At 43.4% G+C, this 25,876-nt stretch overlaps 2 protein-coding genes across 4 annotated transcripts in view; one reads left to right on the top strand and one right to left on the bottom strand.

Moving 5' to 3' along the window:
* Positions 1 to 18,987, bottom strand: part of NDC80 (NDC80 kinetochore complex component) — a 44,148-nt gene extending 25,161 nt beyond the window's left edge. Inside the window, exons 1-7 of one of the 3 annotated variants that reach the window (XM_075197448.1) lie at positions 18,889 to 18,987; positions 5,673 to 5,769; positions 4,829 to 4,915; positions 2,975 to 3,092; positions 1,839 to 2,011; positions 1,427 to 1,529; positions 452 to 538 (exon numbers count right to left, since the gene is read on the bottom strand). In XM_075197448.1, the coding sequence (XP_075053549.1) occupies positions 452 to 538; positions 1,427 to 1,529; positions 1,839 to 2,011; positions 2,975 to 3,092; positions 4,829 to 4,915; positions 5,673 to 5,769; positions 18,889 to 18,967 (744 nt within the window). In that variant the 5' untranslated portion in view covers positions 18,968 to 18,987. Of the gene's footprint in view, positions 1 to 451; positions 539 to 1,426; positions 1,530 to 1,838; positions 2,012 to 2,974; positions 3,093 to 4,828; positions 4,916 to 5,672; positions 5,770 to 14,439; positions 14,543 to 18,888 lie in introns of those variants that run through there. The other 2 variants (XM_075197449.1, XM_075197450.1) reach the window with 2 other exon arrangements.
* TAF13 (TATA-box binding protein associated factor 13) lies at positions 14,534 to 18,407 on the top strand. The gene is made up of 4 exons (XM_075197451.1): positions 14,534 to 14,632; positions 15,227 to 15,305; positions 16,083 to 16,180; positions 17,575 to 18,407. The coding sequence occupies exons 1-4, from the start codon at positions 14,567 to 14,569 to the stop codon at positions 17,743 to 17,745; spliced, it is 414 nt and encodes a 137-aa protein (XP_075053552.1). The 5' UTR covers positions 14,534 to 14,566; the 3' UTR covers positions 17,746 to 18,407.
* Positions 18,988 to 25,876: the final 6,889 nt, after the last annotated feature.

The following is a 25,876-nucleotide window of genomic DNA, read 5'->3' as shown; positions in this document are numbered from 1 at the left end:
TTATTCATTTTTAATCATCAATTCGCTAACATTAGGATTTTAATATTGAATTAACAAAGATATTTTAATCTAATTTGGATCGTAGTACTCTCACAATATGCCAATAGTTTAAATAACTATTAAAAGGGAATTCCAGATACGTGCACCTTTTTATATACATACTTTTCTCTTTGTTTTTTTGACATCTACTTATTTATATATAAGGGCTGCACCTTCTATGAACACATGACGAATAATACACCCAACATATTTTAAATAGGAGCATCTGGTTTAATATATAACGTTAATCTGTATAATCTGGTGCGACAGCCTCCCCCCCCCCCCCTATTTTTCCCCCAAGATCTTTATGTTAATCGGAAGGACGCCATAGTGACTGGAAGGGATATCGGGGTCACAGCCCTCCAGGTATTAGTGGAACGACGCTCTCTAGGTCATTATATCACAGATGTACCTGGTTGAACTCGATGCCGTTCTCGCTCTGTTGTCCCATCTGAGGCTCCTCAAACGCACAGTCGTCCTCCCTCAGTACACAGGTAAACTGAGGGCAGAGAGAAACGTCAGGAGGACGAAGAGCAAAATGTGATCAACGTACAGAATCAAACAGAGAGGTAATTACAACATGAGTAGGTTCGTTTGTTCATATAGTAATCTAATCAATGGAATAGAGATATAAATCAGACTACACTATAACCGCTTATACTATGAGCACCAATGTTTAGGATTCAGAAGAGACCCCAAGTCTGGGTGGGATATTACAGCCAAATCTGATGTATATTACACCTGTTATTATAAAGACAAAACACAATAGTGAAATCTTTAGATCTTAGTTATACGTCTTTAGATGGACAGACACAGAATCCCAGTCTTTATAGCGGGGGATGGATTCTGTGCCGAGTGTGGACGTAGATGAGGGAACACAGTTTAAGTAATGTTGGGATACTTGTGTCTAATTAGATGAGGGATTCACCACAATCCCCTCGTGACATTCCATGGCCCCCTAGTGGCAAACACATGTACTGTCCTGGACATTCATCCTCCAATCACACACAGCGCTGCTTAGGACTCACATCACTGCAGGGCCCGGATAATTCCAGTAATCCCTCCCAGGGCCCCGGGGAGATCTAGATGAATAAACCCTATATACGTCTGTCCTACATTCTCAGCCATGGTGTGTATATATAAATGTCTGCCCTAATGCTACAGACACACACGTGATCCCGAGTGCAGGAAGTCCAGCTACCTGGTGGCCAAATCTTCACAGACAATATATAATCTTCCCCAATGAGGGCGGACTGTCACCTGTACACAGTATGGACCAATCAGTGCACTAGGAAGTAGTGACATCACCCAGGCAGGGTCATGAATAATGGTTCAGCCCACAATATGGCTGCTTCCACAGTCCGCTTATCATGAGAGAACACTGTACCTTGACGCAGTCTATCAACCAGACCAGGGCAGCGACTATCTGTGGCCACGTGTGGGGGGCACCAACCGTGTACATGGAGCTTTTTGACAAAGCAAAGGGGTACCTGGGGGTGAGAAGAATGAAGTCACGTTAGTAAGAAGTCCGCGTCTCATGTGGGCCCTGCGCAGCGAGGCTGCTGCTCAGGTTCCACTAGATCAATCCAACGACAGGTGTAAGTGACGTTACTGTTCCCACCATGCACAGGTACGTAAGTGCACATTGATTATTTCAGTATAAAGACCCAGGAAGTGAACCTTGAAATGTGGGTGGCGGACTTGTTAGCACTTACATACATACCATACAGTGAGCTCTAGTGGCTCCTTCCTATAAATGTAACAGGACACTTATGTGATGGGGGCAGATCTGCACTTACCCCAGTTCCTTAAATAACCTGGGGATTTCCTCCTCAAACTTGGAGCCTGGGATTTCATAGTCGGGGCAGATAAAACTGTAAATAAAGGCGAATATCTTCAGGAAATCCTTTGTGGAGGGGCCTTGTAAGGACTTCACCGTGAGGGTCTGGGAATAGCCGTGTTCATTCAGAAACTACAAGACACAATCAGGACAGAGAGCGCTCAGCGACACAGATGGGAGGTCGTCACATAACCCCGCCTCACGCCAGGTCATGACACCACAAGCCCCGCCTCACGCCAGGTCATGACACCACAAGCCCCGCCTCACGCCAGGTCATGACACCACAAGCCCCGCCTCATGCCACGTCATGACACCACAAGCCCCGCCTCATGCCACGTCATGACACCACAAGCCCCGCCTCATGCCAGGTCATGACACCACAAGCCCCGCCTCATGCCAGGTCATGACACCACAAGCCCCGCCTCATGCCAGGTCATGACACCACAAGCCCCGCCTCATGCCAGGTCATGACACCACAAGCCCCGCCTCATGCCAGGTCATGACACCACAAGCCCCGCCTCATGCCAGGTCATGACACCACAAGCCCCGCCTCATGCCAGGTCATGACACCACAAGCCCCGCCTCATGCCAGGTCATGACACCACAAGCCCCGCCTCATGCCAGGTCATGACACCACAAATATCTTATCAAACAAGGAAATAAAGATCTTGCTACTTTGTCATGGTTACAGCGGTGTGGGTGGTGGGGTTATGGTCTCTGGAGCATAGTCAGGGTATTTACAGATACATGTAAAACCACACAGCACATGGCATAGGGTCAGACTCAGCTGCTGTGAGTATTCGCTGTACAGGAGTGCCCTCTAGTGGGCACAACTACACACTACAATGTAATCACACAACTGGCTGCACGGACAATTGATTTCATGGTTAAACTGAAACAGACACAACCTGACGTTACTTTGACTTATTTTTATGTCAGTTTGTCAGTCTATGATTATTTTACTTTTATTGTAGATGTCTGGCACTGCGGAGCACTGTGGCACCTTAAGAATAAACAACAACAATAGTAATTTTGTAATTAAACGGTAAGATGATTTCCACCACTACTGGTGATCATGGACAGGGCAGGACGCACCTCACACAGCTGGCGGATACACTGCTGGATAAAGGACTTGTCATGTAGGGGTCTGGGGTCTTTTATCTTCTCAGAGCCCCCGAAAGCTCCATACTGGCTGTTCCTGTTGCCGCTGGCTCTGGAGGAGGAATGGGGGAGACACGGTCAGATTCCAACAACAGTCACCCAAATAGATGTATATTAACTCTACACAGACTATGGAAACACTGTATAACTAGGAACCAGTGACCTCACTGACAATGCAGCCTATCCAGTCACTAGGAGCCAGTGACCTCACTGACAATGCAGCCTATCCAGTCACTAGGAGCCAGTGACATCACTGAGAGTGCAGCCTATCCAGTCACTAGGAACCAGTGGCCTCACTGAGAGTGCAGCCTATCCAGTCACTAGGAACCAGTGACCTCACTGAGACTGCAGCCTATCCAGTCACTAGGAACCAGTGGCCTCACTGAGAGTGCAGCCTATCCAGTCACTAGGAACCAGTGACATCACTGAGAGTGCAGCCTATCCAGTCACTAGGAACCAGTGACATCACTGAGAATGCAGCCTATCCAGTCACTAGGAACCAGTGACATCACTGAGAGTGCAGCCTATCCAGTCACTAGGAACCAGTGACATCACTGAGAATGCAGCCTATCCAGTCACTAGGAACCAGTGACATCACTGAGAATGCAGCCTATCCAGTCACTAGGAACCAGTGACATCACTGAGAATGCAGCCTATCCAGTCACTAGGAACCAGTGACATCACTGAGAGTGCAGCCTATCCAGTCACCAGGAGCCAGTGGCCTCACTGAGAATGCAGCCTATCCAGTCACTAGGAACCAGTGACATCACTGAGACTGCAGCCTATCCAGTCACTAGGAACCAGTGACATCACTGAGAATGCAGCCTATCCAGTCACTAGGAACCAGTGACATCACTAAGAATGCAGCCTATCCATTCACTAGGAACCAGTGACATCACTGAGAATACAGCCTATCCAGTCACTAGGAACCAGTGACATCACTGAGAATGCAGCCTAACCAGTCACTAGGAACCAGTGACCTCACCGAGAGTGCAGCCTATCTAGTCACTAGGAACCAGTGACCTCACCGAGAGTGCAGCCTATCCAGTCACTAGGAACCAGTGACCTCACCGAGAGTGCAGCCTATCCAGTCACTAGGAACCAGTGACATCACTGAGAATGCAGCCTATCCAGTCACTAGGGACCAGTGACATCACTGAGAGTGCAGCCTATCCAGTCACTAGGGACCAGTGACATCACTGAGAGTGCAGCCTATCCATTCACTAGGAACCAGTGGCATCACTGAGAGTGCAGCCTATCCAGTCACTAGGAACCAGTGACATCACTGAGAATGCAGCCTATCCAGTCACTAGGAACCAGTGACATCACTGAGAGTGCAGCCTATCCAGTCACTAGGAACCAGTGACATCACTGAGAGTGCAGCCTATCCAGTCACTAGGAACCAGTGACATCACTGAGAATGCAGCCTAACCAGTCACTAGGAACCAGTGACCTCACCGAGAGTGCAGCCTATCCAGTCACTAGGAACCAGTGACATCACCGAGAGTGCAGCCTATCCAGTCACTAGGAACCAGTGACCTCACCGAGAGTGCAGCCTATCCAGTCACTAGGAACCAGTGACATCACTGAGAATGCAGCCTATCCAGTCACTAGGAACCAGTGACTGAGGTACAGTGGAGACGGCCATTGTAGGGACTGGACCAGTAATCTAGATAATATAAGTTCACAAGAAGCAGTGAATTGCCCTAACGGGCTTGGTCACATGACTATTACACCAGCCGCCCATGTGCGCAGAGAACAGGTCCACGTTCAGATATATTACTGTACCTCTTGCCAAAGAAGCTGGTCTTCCTTTCCGAGGTAGCCGAGTGCGGCTTGCTCATACTTAGCTTACCCAGGCCGGGCCGCTCCTTACTAGAGAGAAGGGAAAAAGAAGATTCAGTCATATAACAGAAATAAAATATATTATAAACCTAAGAAAATGTTCACACAATTATAATACAATTACTAGAACAGGATTCATAAGTAAAACACTATATTCTGCCATTGGTGAAATCCTCTCCGGTATTTAATAACTCCTAACACAATATAGTCCAAGTCCTGGATGTATGACACAGAAGGCCGGACAAAGCTCCGTATACAGATACTAACTGCATTGTGCTACCCCGCATGTATGTAATAATCTCACAGGAAGCAGCGGTACGATTGTGTGACTGACACCGATGTCCTGATTATAGACAATATCTAGGGAGGAGATGGTGCTGAAGGTGAAGAATAATTTACACAGAGACCGGGTACACGTGTGGCTACATCAGACATAGATCCGATCCTACAGTGACAGTAACTCACATACTGTGCAGATCACAGGGGAATGAATGTACCAGATCATATTTATATATATATATATATATATATATATATATATATATATATATATATATATATATATATATATATATATATATACGGTGTAGGATGTGAGGGAACTCAGAGAGTGGAGTCTCCCACCTCTTAGATATCTTATTTGCCGCCATCCCTGGATTGTCCACGCACCCAATGACATCATACCCCACCCCAATAATAGTCCCCCCTTCCCCCCCAAGTGACTGTATAGTGAGGATTATCACACTGTCATAGCAGGGCTGTAGCATGGAACGGTCCAGGGACTTACGTCTGAGGGGTGGCCAGAGCCATCCTGTTGGTGTCTTGGACCCGTAATGGAATCACAGACTGCCGGTTAGTGACTGAGCTTCTCCGCATGGTGTCTGCTGGGAAAAACAATGTGTAAATCAGTCTACGAGTTCTGTCCTATGGGCCTGATAATGCTGCATTCAATTCATTCTTAGCTGCCCTCATTCACAGTCACCTTTCCCAGCTCTCATGTGATAATAAAATGGATCATTAAAAGCACACGTGTACATGAATCAATTGTAATCCATGTTTTATTTATATTTTATTAAAAGAAAAACAGAACGTTAAAAACCACTTATTAAAATAAAATATTTGTATTTCCCAATTGCTGCTTGTGATTGGCTGAGGGCAGTCCCAGACACCCCCAGGTCACCGCCATTCAGCCACAAGAGATTGTTCCTGGCAGTTGTGTCAGATTTTATAGGCTTTTCTCCTAACGAATTACAAAGGCAGAAGAATTTCTAATTAGATTACAGTGTTCTCCCCAGAAATGTTATATCAGCCGGACGGCATCAAGAAGTAGCCGGGTGGGGCCTTAACAATAATTAATTGTTGAAATCCTGACATATTGATTTAACCTCTTTATTTATTTATAATTCTTCTCTTCTTAGAGGCCCAGACGTCTGCAGCTGTACAATGTTTTTTTTTTTAGAAACACTTCTACAATGTACAGCCGGCGCTGTCTTGTACACCCCCTTAACAGCAATAATAGTAGTGTTTTAGCTATACAGCGATGTCATTTACTAGTACCGGGATCTTGCAGTCACTGTTATAGAACTTCATTTTTATTTTATTTTTATTTATTATTATTTTTTTAACACTCGCAATTATACTTCGGGTGGGCACGTCAGCCTCGGAGTGTCAGGCACACTACTGTACACTACTATATTTGCAGGACTCTAGCGCAAACAATTTGGATGCAACGGCCCTTTCTAGTTTACCCTTTTCATCATTTAGGATTACAGGACTTCCATTTTTAGAATAATGCTCAAAAAGAATCTCAGAAGTCTCATTTTGATAATGGCTGTCTGATTGGCATATCTAGAAATCTTGCTTCTAGGAGATTAATAACTACCATATATACGCATCTTACAAGCAGTAGCATCAGAACAAGTTATGTGACGGTCTGAGCATTCACCAGTAAGATGTAGATGGAGATTTGTTAAATGAGCAGCAGGAGTGTGTTTAATTCCATAATGCAAAGTTTTATAGATTCTAAGGTCTATATCTGATAAATTTACATCTTACCTTTGTCAAACTTTAGACAATTTAGATAAATGAGGCAGCATATCTGATAGCTTCATAGGTGAAGCTATGAAGCTGTATGTTCTCTTATATTTGCTTAAACCTTCAGCTGTGATGTCATTACGTTCAGCAATAACACTCACCAAGAATTAGCTTAAAGACTTACAGCAAAGTCAACAGACAGCCACCTAGTGTCACCAGCCATGTTACGTTTAATCTGAGGACTGTTCAGTATATTCTGCATTTCAGTTAAACCAGCCGATCTAACTGGGGGATTTTGAAAAAAGAAGAACAGTTGTCTTAAGATATTGTTAAATTTTAGTAAATAAGGCACCTCAACAGCTGCTTGGGCACCAGCAAGGACCAGGCGGTGGTTTATACAATGACAGGTGACCATTACTTTGCCTGTTTCATCTTTAAATAGTTTTGCTACTTCTTTGTGCTTCCTAATCCTGACAGCTGCTCCGTGGGAGCCTGGATCCACCAAGTTAGATTTTTTTCAACCCTATTTGGCAATTTTTTCAATTATTTTGTTAGTTATAGTCTCAGCTTTGCTATCAATGATACAACATGGTGATATAACACTGACAGTAATCTAACGTGCGCTCAATCAGCCTTAATGCAGAGATCACCACAGAAGAGATTACCCACGCTATTAAAACACCAATCTGCTCCTGAACTGGGTTCACTTCACTTTATTACAAACCGATATTGTCCCGTTGACCTCCAAGCTTGTCTGTTCAACTCTATTTTAGAGGGTCGCACACTCAACCGGGCGACCACTGGGGCAGGGATAGTTGTTATCCCCAAGCCCGACCGTGACCCAAGATGAAGCGGGCAGCTACTGGCCCATAGCTCTACTTAACGTAGAACTGAAACTCTTTGCAAAAATTGTAGCAAATAGATTGTTCCTGGTTTCGCCCTCTGTGGTGCATCCAGACCAAGTTGGCTTTGTCCTCGGCAGACAAGTCTCTGACAACCCCAGAAGGTTATCTGACCTGATCCTCTCCCTGCTCTGGTGATAGGGCGACATGTCCTTTTGTGCAACATACTTTGGTTAATATGGGGATCCAGGGAGCCTTCTGTAGAGGGATCTCTGCATTACTCCACAACCCAGCAACATCAGTGTTGGCCAATGGCTTCACTGCCACCCCCCCTCAACATATATAATGGTACCCAACAGTGGTGGCCTTTATCTCTTTATTATTCACTCATTATGGAAACCTTAGCCGCTCGCATAAGAAATAATCCCGATATCTCAGGTATCCCTACTAGTACCAGAGACCATAAGATCGTGCTATATACCCCCATATCACATTGTCGAGCCTACTAAAGGAAATAAAGGAATACAGCGCTTTATCCAACTAAAAAATAAATGCAGAAAAGTCTGAAATTCTAGATATTAATGTCCCAAGGTGCAACTATTGAAGCGAACTTTAATTTTAGATGGCAAACCAAAAAAGTACCTTGGAGTATACTTAACCAAGACCTATTCCCAGGTTTATGAAGCTAATTTCCCAAAGCTTATTAATGCTATCAAAACTAATTTGGCACAGTGGTCTAAGCTTACAATTTCATGATTTGGCCGTATTGCTACAAAAAAAAAAAAAAGTTTTGCCCAGACTCTTGTACCTGTGACAGCTGCTTCCCATAGACCTTCCTATTCACGTCCTCAAAATCTTACGGTGTAAACCGAGAGTCCGTATACGTCTCCTTTTTACACATCAAGCGACAGGTTGTCTGAGTTTACCTAACCTAAAGAACTATTAGAAAACAACCCATCTTGGCAATGCATCCTCTGACATGTCCATCCCATCAGCGAGTCTGAACCCATATGAAATCCCATCTCTTAAATTTTCTCCTTCCTCCATACTCCGGATATCTCCACAACATAGAACTAAACGTTTAGAAGTCTCCATGGCAAAATTCTCAGCTATATGGGACCGTGTGACTCACGCTCATGATTTACGATCAAACAATCCATTGTTGGTCCCTTTATGGGATAACGTGGATTCCGCTCCTGGGCCATCATAAAACATTTCACCACTGGACCCAACACAATCTTCATTTTGTTTGGGATGTAGCTCAGATGCGCTTTCCCCTCGTTCTCAGATCTCAGTACCAGATTGCACTTACCACATAAGATCTTTTACCAATACTTACAAATCAGACATTTTTTTCACTCCCTACAACAGCCACTTCCCTCAGATTAATGTTCCCTCCAGAATCCATGTGTCAAAACTCACCTTCGACTAGAGGTCTCATATCTACACTATATTAACTGATAAACAACCACAACCTCCAGTCCAAAGATCCACATGAGTTGGGAGCGAGATGCTGGGGAGAGTCTGGACCCAAAAGAATGGTCAAAAATTAGATCTAACCTAGTTAAAACATCTATGTCCATTTGAGTCAGAGAACTCTTTCAAAATGTATTACAGGTGGTACTTTGTCTCCTCGCGCTTACACAATATTCCCAAGTTCTACGGACAGATGCAGTTGTAGGGGACCCCTGTTACACGTATGGTGGACCTGCCCCACATTAGCACTTATCTTCCAGATTACCCAAATTCAAACCCCTGACTCCCCGCTGTTTTAGCTTCTCCCTAGACCTAACTGCTTAACAGCTTCACATTGGAAGAACACTTTCCATCCATCGATCTCTGCAACTATAAACATCATTTGGTCAACATACAGAACAGAAAGCATTAGTGGTACATCAAACATTACTCCTTCACAATTTCAAAAAGCATGGTCACCCTGGACATCTTCCTACGAAGCGGAGCCACCCTTATCTACAGTTTGACATTCTGGAAATTTCATAAACTTATTCTTTGAATTTCTGTGGTGACCCGGTACCCCCTCACAATCCTACTCAACAAAGCCAGACAGCTACTGGTAAAAGCTGCTCCATTAATCCTCCCTCCCATCCCACGTTTGCAAGTCATAATACTGTATACACCTCAGTGTGTGTGTGTGTGTAATATATATATATATATATATATATATATATATATATATATATATATATATATATATATATATATATATATATATATATATATATATATATATATGAAATCATCAGAATTATGACTATATTTTAAAAGTTTTGTATTACTATGCAGTGTATATAATACCTTCTCTATGTTTATTGTCTTTCAAACTTGTAAAAATAATACAAATTTACTTTTCAAAAAACAGACAGTAATCTCTTTTTTAAGTTGACAAACGTATTTAATATATATAATAAGCTGCTTCAAAACTGAGATGTCTGTCGTTTCATACGTGCAGCTACTTGTTTACAGATTGCGGCAGGCCAAGTCCTCATGTCCTCACGCCTTCAGGCGGTGGTCACTAGTGTGATATATAGGGGGATGGAATACATCACGAGTCTTAAAAGATAAGGTTTCCAACTTTCACAAGACATGGGGCCCCTGGTACACGTTCCATCACACTCACTTACCTGGTAGCAGATGAACTTCATCCTCATCTCTAACCATCTGAATCTTCTTATTTTTCTTCTTCTTCCCTTTTTTTCTTCTAATACTACATCTCGCTTCTCTCTCAGGATGGTACCGGTCATCTCATCCTCAGTGAACGCTGCCGTATCCCCTCTATTCCTCGTCTCCCCCTCCCTCCCGTTCCTCTTAACCTTTCCCTCCCAGCTCTTCCCCTCCCTCCTCTTCCCTATTTATAAAAACCCAACAACATGGTACCATCCCTGGACCATTTCTTGGGGTTAGTATAAAAATAAGACGCTATCTGGTATAACACGACTTTTTGTATTTCATTTTTATTAGAGTACATAGTTTTATTGGTCCAGATCATATACCAAATTTAGGCATTTTGTATGCCCAATTCCTGTACTTATAAGTTTTCTGTATAGTTGTGGTTGTTGTATAACAATATTGGATAATGTTTTTGTTTTTCTCCATCCGATGGTTGTCAAAAATAAACAGATTTAAAAAAACAAACAAAAAACAAAAAGATGTCCCAGCCTCGTCTGTAATATCCATGTTGGAAACCTCCGGCTCTGCTGTTGTGTTTATACTTCCATTTTTCTTAAGGAAACTTAAGATTGATGTTTCTGATTTACTTTCTTACTCATTATGGGTAACAGCTGGCTGAACACAGATTATTTTTAACAGGAACCAGATGCTGCCCAAATGGCGCTTTTTAAATAATTTTTTTAAAGTGCCCAGATTCTGCCCCCACTTGCAGGCTCCACAGAAGGCTCCGCAGTAACAAGCACTGAGACACATAGAGAGGACACAGGAGGACTCTACACAGTTCAGCAGCGACTGAACCGCCGGCAACCGCGCCCCACCTGTTATACAAGAAGAATCGCTTCTCCTCTGAAGTTTGACGCCCCCCAGAACTGTGACGCGCCTGAAACTCGCGCTGATATTTCTATATGAAACGTCAGAGCAGTGCCGGGCAGCAGGGGATATTTTCCAGGGCGGAGCACCCGACAAAGTGTGGGGAGAACCCTGGATTATGACGTACTGAGCTATCAGGCCTATTGCAGAATATCACTGTGATATCATGTCCAGCTTAACAGACCTATTCTGTTCTATTGCTGCTCTACACAGATGTGTAAGCACCAAAGTGGATTTATATTACCCCCCAGTTTCCCATTCGCCACCAGATGACACCGGCACTTGTCTATAACCGCCTCACAGGCTTCTTCTCCTCTCACTCCCTGCGGAGCTCCTTCCAATCTGACTTCTGTCCTCTGATACTACTCTTACTAAAGTCACCTATGTATTTATCTCTGCCAAGTCTAGGGACCAGTTCTCCCTGCTGGACTGCTCACTGTGGATCACGTTCTCCTCCTGCACATCCTTCATGACACCGCCCTCTCCGGGATCCCATCACTCCGTATTTGTACCTACCTCTGACTCCTCCTTTCCTCCCTCTACACGTTGAGGTCCCGCAAGACTCCATCATTGACGCTCTGCTCTTCTCTGTACACCGCCTCCATTGGTGAACTTATCAAATCCTTCCGTCTTCAATACCGCCCAAATCTACCATTCCTTCCCTTCTCTTTTGTCCATCCGAATGTCTCCAACATCTCCTTATGGATGTCTCAATGTTGTCCAAAGCTCAACATGTCTAACACAGAGCTCCTCATCTCCCTTTCCTCCAGAGTCTCCAAACCACCCACCCCTCTCTCTCCATGGACAACACTGCTCTCTTCTTAATTTCCAGCATGGGTGTCACCCTTGACTGCTCTCCACATCTAGTCCCTCTCAAGGATTAGACCCTTCCTCATACATGATGCTACCAAAACATATCCACGCTCTCGTCATCTCCCATCTCTACTGCTGCAGTCTCTTCTGTCTGGCCTCCCTCTCACCTGTCTCTCCCTACTTCAATCTTGTCTCAGCGTTGAGGATGAATTGATTTTCCCTTCTCAACATTCTGTTACTGCCTCCCAACCTCCACACTGGCTTCCTGCTCCCTATAGAATCCAATTCAAACTCCTCACCTGAAAATCCCTCAGCCATTCCTTCCCCAACTCCCTCCTGCCAACAACAAGATCCTCAAAACCCCAGTGATAACCAGATCACACCCCTAACTTCTGTTGTGTGGCTCCACACTCAGGGAACACGCTCCCACGTCCAATCAGACGCCACCAGCCTCCAATGCTTAAAATGCTCCTTAAACGCCAACACCCCAGAACCAGCATCTCTACACCCACATTCTCTGTCACCCTCTCTTGACTCAGTCTTGGTCCTCGCCATTAGATTGTTAGCTCTCACGAGCAGGACCCTCCTTCCTCTTGTATTCTTGTCTACTCCCCCCTCCTCGACCACCTGTGCTTCCTTGTATCTTGTATGTTCTTACACCTCCTGTTATACATCCTGCCTATTACACCTTATACACAGTATTATCCTTCCTGCGTACAGTGCTGTTGACTTTTAAGGATTTATTTTTATACCACTTAAGACTGACTTATCCTTATTTTGTGTGTTTATTTATTGAACTAAAAGTTTATGTTTACCTTTTTTTTAAATCAGTTTAGTTCCACATCTGAGCACTAATTATTAGTCGTCAAGGTCATTCGATAATTATGGAATGACATATTGGTGGCAATTACACAAATATTTATGATTATATTCTCAGAGAATTTAGTATATCCAACCTTTTATTAAACAATTTGTGGTACCTGTAACATAGGGGGAGATTCAATTAGCCGCAAGGTTCTGTAGTAACTTTGTGGCTATGTTAGTGCATGATGTGGTGGGTAATAAATTTTGCACCTCTATGAGCTAAAGTTTTTATTACCGAAATTGCCAGTAACGCGCACGAAATCATAGCCCAGAAGTTACTACGGAACCTAGTGGGTAATTGAATTGGCCCAATAGGTTATGATGGGGTTATTGCCAATGCCAGCTCCTGCCAACTACTGGGCACTATTACCCAATAACCACAGAGGTGCCCAGATCAGGAGATCGCTGCATGATCAGTGGTCCAAGGAGCTCGTTACTATAAACCCTGACACCGCTCAGTCACTGGCTCTATGCTAGGTGGAAGAGCCCCTGGGAATGGGCACCGGGCCACAGGCAGGGCACGCGGCGGGGGCACCGGGCCACAGGCAGGGCACGCGGCGGGGGCACCGGGCCACAGGCAGGATTTTTTATTATTTTTTTCCTGAAGTACATACGATAATGATTTACTTTTTTGCTGCGTTATTCCAAACAAATTAATCCAATTTAAGAAAAATACAAAAACAGCTCTAATTACAGGTCTCGATTAGACTTTTGAATGTACTGATCTTGAACTCTGAAGATTCGAGATCGACAATTTATAGCACTAACATACAGGAAGACATGGAGAGAATATGAGTATTAATAAGCACCACACAGGAATAATGAGAGAACAGAACCTCCAGGGTCAGGAACAATATAGAACTCACAGCAATATCTCAGTAATAAGCCCCCACACTGTAATACCAGTCACACCATGGGGCTAACACTGCACAGTACGAACCCAAACACAACAATACATCCCCAGGGTACGAGCTTCTCTTACTCTATTATTAGAGTGTCAGCTCCTGGGGCTAGATCTGCCCATATGAAGTCAAACACTGCTATACCCAAGTGACTATCCCCTCGCACAATGTTATTAGAGTGTGAGCTCCTGGGGCTAGATCTGCCCAATATGAGTCCAAAATATTGCCAAGTCTCCCTAGGTAACAGTCCTCTGACGTGTTACTATTAGAGTGTCAGCTCCTGTGGCTAGCCCTGCTCAGTATGAATCCACAGACTACCATCCAATCCTGGGTAACTGTCCGCTCTAACTCTAATAATAGAGTGCCAGCTCATGGGCCTACACACAGTATAATAAACTGCATTCTTAGATGACTGTCTCACACTATTAGAGTGTCAGCTCTTGGGACCAGTATACACACTGCAGCTACTGCTACTGAGTGTCAGCTCCTGTGTCTAGCCCTGAGCAGTATGACTCTGTATATGTCGGGACTCTGTACTCACCGCTTCGGGGGATCCTCGGGATGTCGGGACTCAGCGGTTATTTTCAAACTTAGCGCTTCGCGGGGCACGCGCCGGGTGACGTCATTCCGCGTCGTAAAGAGCCGTATTCCGAGCCCGCGCCGCCGCCATGTTTGTACTCCCGGAAGTGGCTGGAGGAGGAGACAAGATGGCGGACGAGGACGAAGATCAGACGGTAGGACGATGTGTGACTATATTATATTATATTATACTATATTATATTATATTATATTAATAGCCATGCTGGGCCTTGTAGCTCCCCATCCACTTGTGAGACACAGACCTCCTAAGCCTAATATATATATTATAATATACAGCGTATAATGCACACAGCTCTCTTATTTCTCCTCTGTATTGATTGATATTTATTAATATGTGGAAGTTATATTGTTTCTGTCTCCTGGAGGTTTTGTAATAAGGAATAAGGTTATTTCCATCTCATTGGTTGCTGTAATCGGGATAATTGTCCCTGTTTTCTGTGCAGCTGGCATCTCTTATATCAGCAGAGACCAGTTACCAAGAGATGTAGTGATTCCCCCCCCAGTGACTGACCATACCGGGTGGGGGGATCTTTGTATTCCCCTAGATAACCGGATCCTCATACAACATCAGGTAGTGCAGGTTGTGTTATTATATGCAGGTAGACACAGTGTAGTCATTAGTGTCACTGCCGGTGCCTGTTGTTGGTTTGTAAATGTTACAATATTTTCCTCCCCGTCGTTACAGTAAGATTTCCAGCTTTGTCACTAACAACACTTTGTATTTCCAGTTCGAGGAAGAAAATGACGATACCGTGGGGGGTGCGGAAGGAGGACAGGGCCGGAGGAAGAGACTTTTCTCCAAAGAGTGTAAGTGGGTATTCTCACACTGGTGATACCGCCATTAGGGGCCCAGACCAGGGGGTAAATGTATGAACGCGCGGGTTCTTCAACACTCGCGTGTTCGGTGATTAAATTTCAAGTGGCGCTGCATTGTAAAGGGAAGTTTCCCTTTACAATGCAGCGGGTGTTGAAGAACCCGCACGTTCATACATTTACCCCCAGGTCTCCTGGGATGGAGCAGGATTGTGTCTGGGTTAATTGATGTGGAGACCCATTTAGCAAAGTGAGGCAGTCTGCGTCTCTTCAGCTTTTGTAGAACTAAAAGTCACAGCAAGGCCTACACGTTACCACAGCTTATAGGATATTATAGCCTGCATGATTTATGTGGATATTAAATGTTAGAGAGGAGTTTTGTTTCTGTGAAGGTACAAGGCCTAGTCCAGACTACTTCTATACATAACTTGTATATCCTTAATAATGCCACACAAATCTGGGAAACAATGGTGTTCAGAAACTCACCACAGACCAGCCTTAAAATGTACGACAAATGTTGGGTAATAAAGTAATGACATTTTATTTTCTAATTTTAAGTTTGTACATCATAAAGAATACTAAGCAAATATTGCGGTTACAGCCATATAATTCTGTTTAACATTGATACTTGGAAGATTTAATGCACAAATTCTAATAGAAATGGTAAAGGTCAGGTTAGCAGTATATAATCTCAGGATACAGGCTGGTGTAGTGCAGCTTGCAGTGGTTGAAGATACGCTGGTATGACGGATGTCTTGTCCTGTCCTGCAGTGAGGTGTATGATGTATGGATTTGGAGATGACCAGAACCCTTATACGGAATCTGTGGATATTCTGGAAGACTTGGTGATAGAATTCATTACAGAAATGGTGAGTATACCCCACACCGGACATATGAGAGTGTGACACCTGACCTCATCACAATAACTGCAAATGCTCATTGTACCCAGTTGACTCTACTCTCTCCCTACATATACTGGTGCAGCCCTGCAATTTAGTTAGAGTATTAAGTCTACAGGTCATTACTGTGTGGCCTTTTATGCGTGAAACACAGTGTGTTATTGTTCCTGTAACTGGCTGGTTGTCATCAAGCCATTTGTCATTTCATCTTTAAGTCTTGCATTACATTTAAGTAGCAAAAATTGCACAGCAAATTTCTGTACAGGTGACGGATGCGGAATCTCTTGGCTCTCTGTATAATTGAACCTGTCCTTGTTTGATGATGTCTGGAATTAGTTTAATTTAATCTTACTTCATACACGTAGATTCCCTGCTGCTGCACCTCAGCCAATCTCAGTGCATGCTGGATTGTCCCTATAGATTGTAATCTCCTGGACTCTCTTATCTCTGTCTATCTTACCCAGTATTGTTTTATTACTGTGTTTGTTTACAATTGTAAAGTGTTACAGAATTTGCTGGCGCTGTATAAATGATGATGTTTGTGCAAATTATGACATGTACTTATCGAATGCTTTTGTCCCTTATGCACATTAGACAAAACTATTACAATGTAAAATATGCTGACACTTCTTGTATTGATCATCATCATCATTTATTTATATAGCGCCACTGATTCCGCAGCGCTGTACAGAGAACTCGTTCACATCAGTCCCTGCCCCCCATTGGAGCTTACAGTCTAAATTCCCTAACATACACACACAGACAGACAAACAGACAGAGATAGAGAGACTAGGGTCAGTTTGATAGCAGCCACTTAACCTACTAGTATGTTTTTGGAGTGTGGGAGGAAACCCACGCAAACACGGGGAGAACATACAGACTCCACACAGATCATGATTGTGTGGATGCTGTAGTAAGTCAGAGACTACACTCTGGACGGGAATAATAATTGTTTATAGTTCTTGTTGTAGGGAAAGTACTTCATTGTTCAAGTAGAGCTTGTGATGACCGTGGTCTATGGTTTGTACATATACATATTGCTTCATCTTTCTAGTTCTGTGCTTTTCAGTCTTGTCTTTTATATTGTTACAGTTTATTGTTGTTGCACTACAATATGACACAAATCTTTATGATATATTTTTGTGACATGTATCAGGACATTAACAATAAAAAAAACCTTCTGTTATAAAAGCACAGAAGGACAGCAGAACAAGTAAAACACAATGTAGTTAAACTTGCAAGGGGGTACGTATAGAACAGTGAGCTCATCATCTAAATGTTTGATTTGAAGTAGAGCATAGTGCCAAATGTCCTAGCTGCTATCTGTAGTTTTCTAATATTGATTAACCCTTGTGTCTCTCTAGACCCACAAGGCCATGTCTATCGGGCGCCAGGGGAGGGTCCAGGTTGAGGATATCGTGTTCTTGATACGGAAGGATCCCCGCAAGTTTGCCAGAGTTAAGGACCTGCTCACCATGAATGAAGAGCTGAAGCGGGCCAGGAAGGCGTTCGATGAGGCAAACTACGGCTCCTGAGCAACCTATCACTGTGACGGAGGCCGGGCGGATCCTGTCCATGTCCGGGAGTGTGGCGTGATGTATAGATCACCACATGTGACCGCTCCATGGATAAACGTTATGTAGGGCAGGACTAATAAAAGGACATTTTTTATTTTACTTTTTTTATATGCGTCTTAGGTGAGTCAGTGCACTCAGTTTTCAGGACCTTTTTGGATGCAACTTTTCCTAAATATCAATTTATTTTTTTCCATTGGATCTATCCCCTACAGACAGCAGTATCTGTCCTCATGTCGCTGGTTCCTAGTCACTGGATAGGCTGCATTCCCATGTACACTGACTAAGCGCACATAATCAGTATCGGGATATGTCCCTATTCCTATTTCTAAGGCAGGCTTGGCTAACCTGTGACACTCCAGGTGTTGTGAAACTACAAGCCCCAGCATGCTTTGCCAATATATAGCAACTTATTGCTGGAAGGGTATGCTGGAACTTGTAGTTTCACAACACCTGGAGTGCCACAGGTTAGCCAAGCCTAGTGTAAGGTATTAAAGCTGGCTCCACGTGTACAGATCCAGTTGTTGAGATTGCTTGTTTTGTTTTTATTCTAATTGTCTGCAATGTGTTTAGTGCATGAGCAGCATGACCTCTAATGATGATTAAAAATAGTTTATAAAAGACGTTTGTACTAGTCACAAAGTGCCACTTGTTGTCGATTCTGAGACTAATTGATCACACGTTGGTCTGATCCGCTGGATTCAAGTTTTGTTGCTTGTGGGGGTCTCAAATCATCTGTTAACAAACCTGTTGTGTGAGTCTCTTTCAGGGGCCAAGGACAGAACTGTACATTGTCTGTAACAGTTCTTATAGATCAGTAATGGGCAACTTTATACATTTCAAGGGCTACGTGGGCGGCCCTCTAACTTTTAACTCGGCTGCACATTACCTCTCGTAGCCCTCACTTGTTCCAAAATGCTCACACACGTCAGACGATGCTCCAATCTGCCACAGACCTCTACACACACAGAGCACCGGTAACCACCCAGAACTAATCTATAATATAACTAATTATTTATTTATACTTTATTAATGCCTAAAAATGCCTTACCTTAAAGGCAGAGCCCACAGATTAAGGAGGGGTAGAGCACATAATGTACTAACCTCTGCCTTGTGCGGAGGAGGTCCGATCACACGGAAGCAGTCTGTTCCCATTAAGTCTTATTTTCTGCAGAAGATACATCCGAGTTGGAGGTGAAAGGTCACTGGCCGTCTGTTGCCCCTCACTGTTATAGGTCAAGGTGTGGACCCTTTACAGTTCCAGGATCAAGACCTAATGGGTCGTTTACAAATCAGAGATGGAGTCACACCAAGGCACTAGCACAGTGTGTTTGTGGACCGTGCTCCTGTTTCTACACAATTGTTCACGGACGTGTGGTGAGACGTGGAGCTAGTAACTCCAGACGATCATGAGCAGATAAGCTGCAGGTTAGGCACAGTAACCTCTCTGTAACAAGCTATTTATATGGAGAGCATTTAGCTGCTTATTGTTGTGTAGCGACGCTCAGCTTTTTAAGACTCCCAAAATGACAGAAACTTAATGTACTTTGGAGTTGGCTGAAGACGTTACTTATGATTTTAATTAAGTCCCTTGTTGTTTGCAGTTGTAATTAAGGCACAATTAACAAATATGTGTATGTAATGCACTTTAACTTTTTTTTTTAAATAACTGAAGATGCTGTTGGGGACATATGACTGTGCTGACCTATAAAGGCGGGGGGGGAGGGGGTCTGTGAGTCTGCTCTACGTATAGTACCTTGTGCTGTATTTAAGGACCAGATTTTAAACTGATTAGTCCTCCACCCTCTAATGCTTGTTGCCTGCTGACTCTGGTTCCAGGTCTCCGTATACCTTCTCTGTGCATGGACAGGGCAAATGTTCTGATAAAATCCCCAGCTGTCTAGAAAGAAAGCAATGGCTTTGTTAGGGTCGATATCCTCATTATTAGAAGCAGTATGATGGCTTAGTGTAAGTGTATCTGTGTGCCACATGGAAAAGCAATACAAAACACAATACTGTAGTTAAATATAGATCCATATTCATGATTGCACAGCCCTAGTTATGGCCCTGTGTCTGTCCAACCACCCAGTAGATGATATTTGTGAAGACACCGTGGTTTGAACTGTAGTTCTCTAGATACCCGGCCTCTAGCTTCACGGATCACACAGGTAAGGAGTCAAGAAAGAGATAATAACCTCTTTATTTAAACAAAGTGTTCACACAAAGTAAATGCAACACTGCTCCCCGAGGAGAAACATATTCCCCCACCAAACATAACCAAGTGTCAGTAAATTTACCAGTGTCTGTAAAAACAACAAAGTCTCAGCAACAAAATCCCCAGTTGCACAATGCAAGAGGGCCAGGGTTTCTGATTCGGTCGGTGGGTCTGTGTGTCTTGCTGATCCCGGCTGCTTGGCCATTTCTCCACTAGAATGGTGGGACTCTGGGTTTGTCTCCCTACCGATGTAGGCTCACCAATTCACCACAATCCACGAGTGTCTCCCAATGGAGTGATGACAAATCGGACCCAAAGATACAGCACCCAATCTGACCGAACAGGTTCCTGGTTCAAACTATCACTTCTGGTACTGAGAGTACGACGACTCAACGTCAGTTCAAGTCCTTCTCTGATGGAATCCCACAGCAACAACCACTCTCTCAGGGCTTCCCTTTATGTCTGTCCCCAAAATCCCCAGACCTTTGCCCCCTCACTAGGCCAACCACCTTGGTCATGTTCCATTTTCATTGGCGGTGGATGGACTGTGTGGTAACAGGTGGAAGTAGAACATGACCTCAGCAGTGCCCCACCTGCTGTTTCCTGCCATCAGATCTGGTTTTGGATGTGCTGTGACAATGGTCAGTCAATAATCTAAATTCCACCTCCTGATCTTAGATAGAGTCCAGACCCTCCCGTTCTTAACCCCTTCCACTACTTTGTGATGTCACGGGGTCCCCAGCTGTTCCATATATCCTGTGGGCAGCTTCCCCCTCTCGATTTGGCCACCAAAACAATGCTGAATCCGACCACCGGGAGGCATTTAACAACTGGTTGGGCTGATGTTGCCCAATTAGCCCACTGAGTGACAGACCGGGTTGCCCCAATATCCCCCTGTGGAGCCCGGTCTCATCACAACATTGTATAACGTAAACCTCTTGGAACCAACCAGCAAACTCTCCAGATTGCAGGAAACTTAAAGTTGGAAGGTTGAGATAAAAACAGATGACTGGACGAAAAACCTCATACTTAGCAAGTGTGGATTAGAGGCAGATTTATCGCACCTTCTAAAAAGGATAAGTGGAGGTGTCGACCAATCAGATTCTAGCTATCATTTTCTGGAATGGATTAGATATATAAGTATTAGAATCTGGTTTCCCTTTTAGAAGGTTTGATAAATCTACCCCTTAGTTCTAGATTAGCTCGTATATAGTATAAAATGCAATTAGTTATTAAAATGTATTTATACACTGCTTTTGTACTTTGCAGAATTTCACAGTTGATAAAACACAAAGTAATAATACAAGAGCGAGTATTAAACAGACAAATACAACAAACCGTGCGAGTGTAGATCCTGACGCCATAATAATACATAGTGGCCGTAACCTTATCAGTCGCTGCAGCCGACCGCTCCTTGTGTAAACAAAACACCAGTTTGTGTAATTGAGAATATAGTGTCACAGAAACTTCTTAAACATACTATGTGTTTTCTTCATAGCTTATCGCTTTGCAGACTTTGTACTTTTCTATCAATGAAACTGAAAACATTTTTGTTTTCTGTTTTTAAATATTTCACTCCATTCCCACTGGCAGACCTTTTGTGGCTGGATGAGACGAGCAGACCGACTTCTGTAACTATTCTACGTAGTATCACAGACTCCCTTGTTGCTTGGGATAAGATGATGCTCTTGACTCAAGATACTCACCTCACCTCCTCTTGTCTCTCCATTGTTGCCCTCTCACAGCTTATCCCAGACCTTTGGCTAGATTTTTGGCATATACAGGGTGCTACGCGACTACAGGATCTTCTGGAGAGCGGCTCAATTCTGACGTTTTTCCCAACACCTAGAACAGTATAATATCCCCACTCGGGACTTTTATAAATACCTCCAAACCAGACACTGGATACAGTCCTACCCATCGCAGCCTCCTTCGTGAAACCCCCCTGTGTTAGTGTTGTTTTCATCCTCTACCCATACGAGTGGCATCTCCACGTGGTATCAGACCCTCTTAGCCCCTTCTGAAGCCAATGATCTTCCAGTTCAGGCTCAATGGGAGTCTGATTTGGGGATCACTACCACTGCAGAGCATTGGCGGGGAAATAATTCAGAACCTCTATAAAATGTCCAAGTGCATCAATCACTCATAAATGTTGACTGATGTTGTACACGGGCTGTATCTCACCCTGGATAGGCTACATAGAATCTGGCCACTGTATCTAGACTCTGCTGGCGTCACTGTGGTGAGATTGGTTCACTTGTGTATATTTTCTGGGCATGTCCAAGTCTCAGTACATTGTAGGAAGCGATGTTCCATCTGATCTCTCAGGTCACTAAATCAAGTATTCCCCCCATGCCCCACCATGGCACTCTTGCATCTCTACCCCCCACAGCTCCAGTGTCACAATCATTATTTCACTGGGCACATCCTCATCACCACTAGGGCGGCAATAGCTCAGCATTGTAAATCCCCTTTACTCCGACCCCGTTCCAAAATTGTTGCCAAAACCCAAAGTAGCTAGGTGATGGTAACCAATGGATTTAAATACCCCACTGATGTGTCCTCCCTATTGATTAAATGTTCCTGTGGAATGAACATTAGGTCTCCCGGGACCCTTAGTCCTTGAGCGGGTCTTTGTAGGCCTTCCTGAATTGATACTGACATTCTATACCTGATAGGTGATTTTATCTCTAAATATGTCTCCTTCCCTCCCCCAGCTCCCGCTTCATCTCTTTCTATTCTAGGTTTTTTTTTTTTGTTTTTTTTCTGCAATCAATGTTGAGTGTACTGCTTTTGTTGTATTACTGATTGTATTCTGTATACATTGTTTTGATTTGTTACAAAAATACAATAAAATTTTTTAACAAGTTAAAAAAAAAAATCTGAATAGTATGTACTTCAAAAGATGTGACCGTAAGTGATGGGACATTTGCTAGAACAATGAATGTGCACTGTGGGGAAAGAAGTAGTCCAACCTACGTCCTTACACAGTAACACTGCCCCCCCCCCCCCCCCCCCCAATATCAGCAGCATGCAGGAGACCACACCATATATTACCTCATACAGTAATAGCACCATGCCCCCCCTCCCTATTTATTTATTTTAAGATGTGACACATTCAACCTTAAATATATATATATATTTATGCTTTATAAGCACACATGCAAATTTGTGTTTATTTTTTTTTTATTATTTTTTTTAAACTAATGATATACCTAGAATGTATTTCAAGTTTTATTTTCAAACCTCTTACTAAGAATGTATTTCCATAGTGTATACACATTTTCCTTTGCTGTATAATTCTCAATTCACACGAACACAACATTCAGGAAGTTTTTTTCCGCAGTCCAGCAAACGAGCCAGATTGTCACTCGTTTCTTATGTTTACCTCAATTAATTCAGCCATCTGTGCCGCTGGCTGTGACTGGATCCCCAAGTCACAGAAAACACATTCCAAACATTTCACACAAAGAATCCTCAATTGACACAATACCAGCAACTTGTAGTACTAGTTTGTTCTTCTAAAACCTCAATTAACGCAGCATATTATTACAGAGAACGATTCATGTAACAAAATGTAATTATTCCTTATCTTGGTAATAAAACCTGAACGAATCACATTGCAAGGAAAAAAAAATCTTCTGATCAGTTCAGTCCAGACACCTCCGCTCTCTCTCTCCCAATCCTGCCTGCCCCTTGCTCACCTGTTTACCCTTTTCTTCTGGTGTCTTCCCCAAGCATGCTCTTATTTCCCTTCTCTTGACCCTTCCACCAACTACCGCCCCATTTCTCTGCTCTTCTTCGCTTCCAGAATTCTTGAACAACTTGTCAATTGTCCCTCTTTCTCTCCTCCCACTTTCTCACTGACCCTCTTCAGTCGGGCTTCTGCCCTCTTCAATCGACCGAAACTGCTCTCACCAAAGTGACCACTAACCTACTTTTAGCTAAGTCAAAGGACCTTGAGATCAAAGGACCTTGATCTCTCTGCAACTTTCAACACTGGCTTCTCCTTGACACCCTTCACTAATTTGGCCTTTGTTACATTGTTTTCTCCTGGTTCGTGTCCTCTCAGGTTGCTCCTTCAGTGTCTTTACATCCGACTCTTGCTCCCGTCCTCCCTCTATTGGTGTTCCCCAAGGCTCTTCTCTATCTTCACCTCCTCTCTTGGCATGCTCATTCTGTTCTTCTGTCTCCACTAGCACCTTAGTGCAGATGACATCCAAATTTACCTTTTCTCCCCCATCCTCTGTCCTTCTTTTCTATCCTGTGTTTTCAATTGCCTCTCCACCTTCTCCACTTGGATGATGAAACACTTCATCAAACTAAACATGTCCACATCTGAGCTTATCGTTCCCCTTGCTAATATCACTACTTCCCATATCTACATCAGAGTCTGCAACTTCAGTCTCTCCCGTTCCCTCTGCACACTGTCTCTGTCTCATCCTCAACCCCAAGTCTTGTCGCCTCCTCCCAGCTCTGTGGAATGTGTGGCGACCTATAATATTATCATAACAAAAGAAAACAGATATTACTCCAAACTGCTTAAAATATATAGCCCTCAACCTCAATATTTTTGTGTCTGAGGCAAAACCCATAGAGAAACCTTTCTCTTACCTAATGTGTGCTGGATTTGTCTCATAACATTCCAACAAAGTACTGATTCCCCTCTGCTCCAGTCATCTGCATCCCACTTCTAACACCAAGATTTATTTGTAGGAAAACCACCACCAGGGATAATTATAAGTAATTAGATTGATCTTTTTATTAATTAAAACAAAGTATAAAAAATATGATATATATGTTTAGGAAACATTTAAAGAATTTAATACCAATATTTTTAAAGATACATCCTTTAATTCAATTCTATAATAATCAACGCATATGTAAATAGGCAATTAACTCTTTCATGGGTAAGGCGGTTACATTTTAGAACCTTGGGGCCTATTTATCAAGCCTGAAACACTCATAAATATGGCTCATTTAGAATTAGGAGCAAATTCACGTAAATAGGACAAATTTGGAACTGAATAAATCACATTATGATGCCAGGGGTGCAAATAATTATTTTTCGAGCCAGTATTGACTGGTGAACTGAGCATCACCCAACCGACCGGCAGTGTTCCATTGACAAATCGCTGTAATGTGTTATTTTATGTTTTTTAACACCATGATTAGTTGCAATAAAAAAAGTCATCTTTATCCCAGCATTTTGATAATGCTGCAGTGGGCATAGGGGCCAACTGTTCCTAATTTCCAGGGATTGTCTCAGATTGTAGTTTATCTCTGGAAATATCTGTTGTGTGAATGTTTTTATATTTCAGTATTGACCAACAATAAAATTCCCTTTTCTGCAGCTTGGATGCAATTCTTATTCTCTAGGTTTTATGAGCTGATATTTATATTTATTGAAAAGGAGAATTTCAAATGCAAAACAATGAACTATCAATAAAATTCAGGAAACATAACATGATGGGGATTGTAGTGCTCTGAGATCTGCATAAACTGTAGAGCACACAAAATGTTCCTGCACCCAACATGTGCCCCTATTTCCCCCTAGTGTGGTCACATGACTGTGCCCCTATTGCCCCCTAGTGTGGTCACATGACTGTGCTCCTCAGACCTGGTGCTGCAATGTCACTGCTCTGATTACTGTTACATTAGGGGGAGGTCCATGATGACGCAGCTGATAGGACAGAGCCCAGACCCCGGGCATTTCTAGAATGCAGATCAAGAGTGACGTAGAACCGAGTGGGAGGAGCAAAACATTATGAAAGATACACGTAGACGGCGGGATGTTATCACCCTGCGCACAGTACAGCACTGTATACTGCATGTAGGACACAGAGCACTGTATACTGCAGGCAGAGAAGGAGATCA

The sequence above is a fragment of the Mixophyes fleayi genome, chromosome 2 (assembly GCF_038048845.1).
Source record: "Mixophyes fleayi isolate aMixFle1 chromosome 2, aMixFle1.hap1, whole genome shotgun sequence".
Classification (NCBI taxonomy): domain Eukaryota; kingdom Metazoa; phylum Chordata; class Amphibia; order Anura; family Limnodynastidae; genus Mixophyes; species Mixophyes fleayi.
The sequence above is the reverse complement of the archived record's forward strand: the minus strand, read 5'-3'. Positions and strand labels throughout refer to the sequence as shown.

Excerpts from the sequence above, each read along its gene's own strand:
- TAF13 (XM_075197451.1), top strand. The coding sequence starts at position 14,567 with ATGTTTGTACTCCCGGAAGTGGCTGGAGGAGGAGACAAGATGGCGGAC. Across the intron at positions 15,306-16,082 it reads GAGACTTTTCTCCAAAGAGT|TGAGGTGTATGATGTATGGA; the intron begins GTAAGTGGGTAT and ends CCTGTCCTGCAG. Across the intron at positions 16,181-17,574 it reads TAGAATTCATTACAGAAATG|ACCCACAAGGCCATGTCTAT; the intron begins GTGAGTATACCC and ends GTGTCTCTCTAG.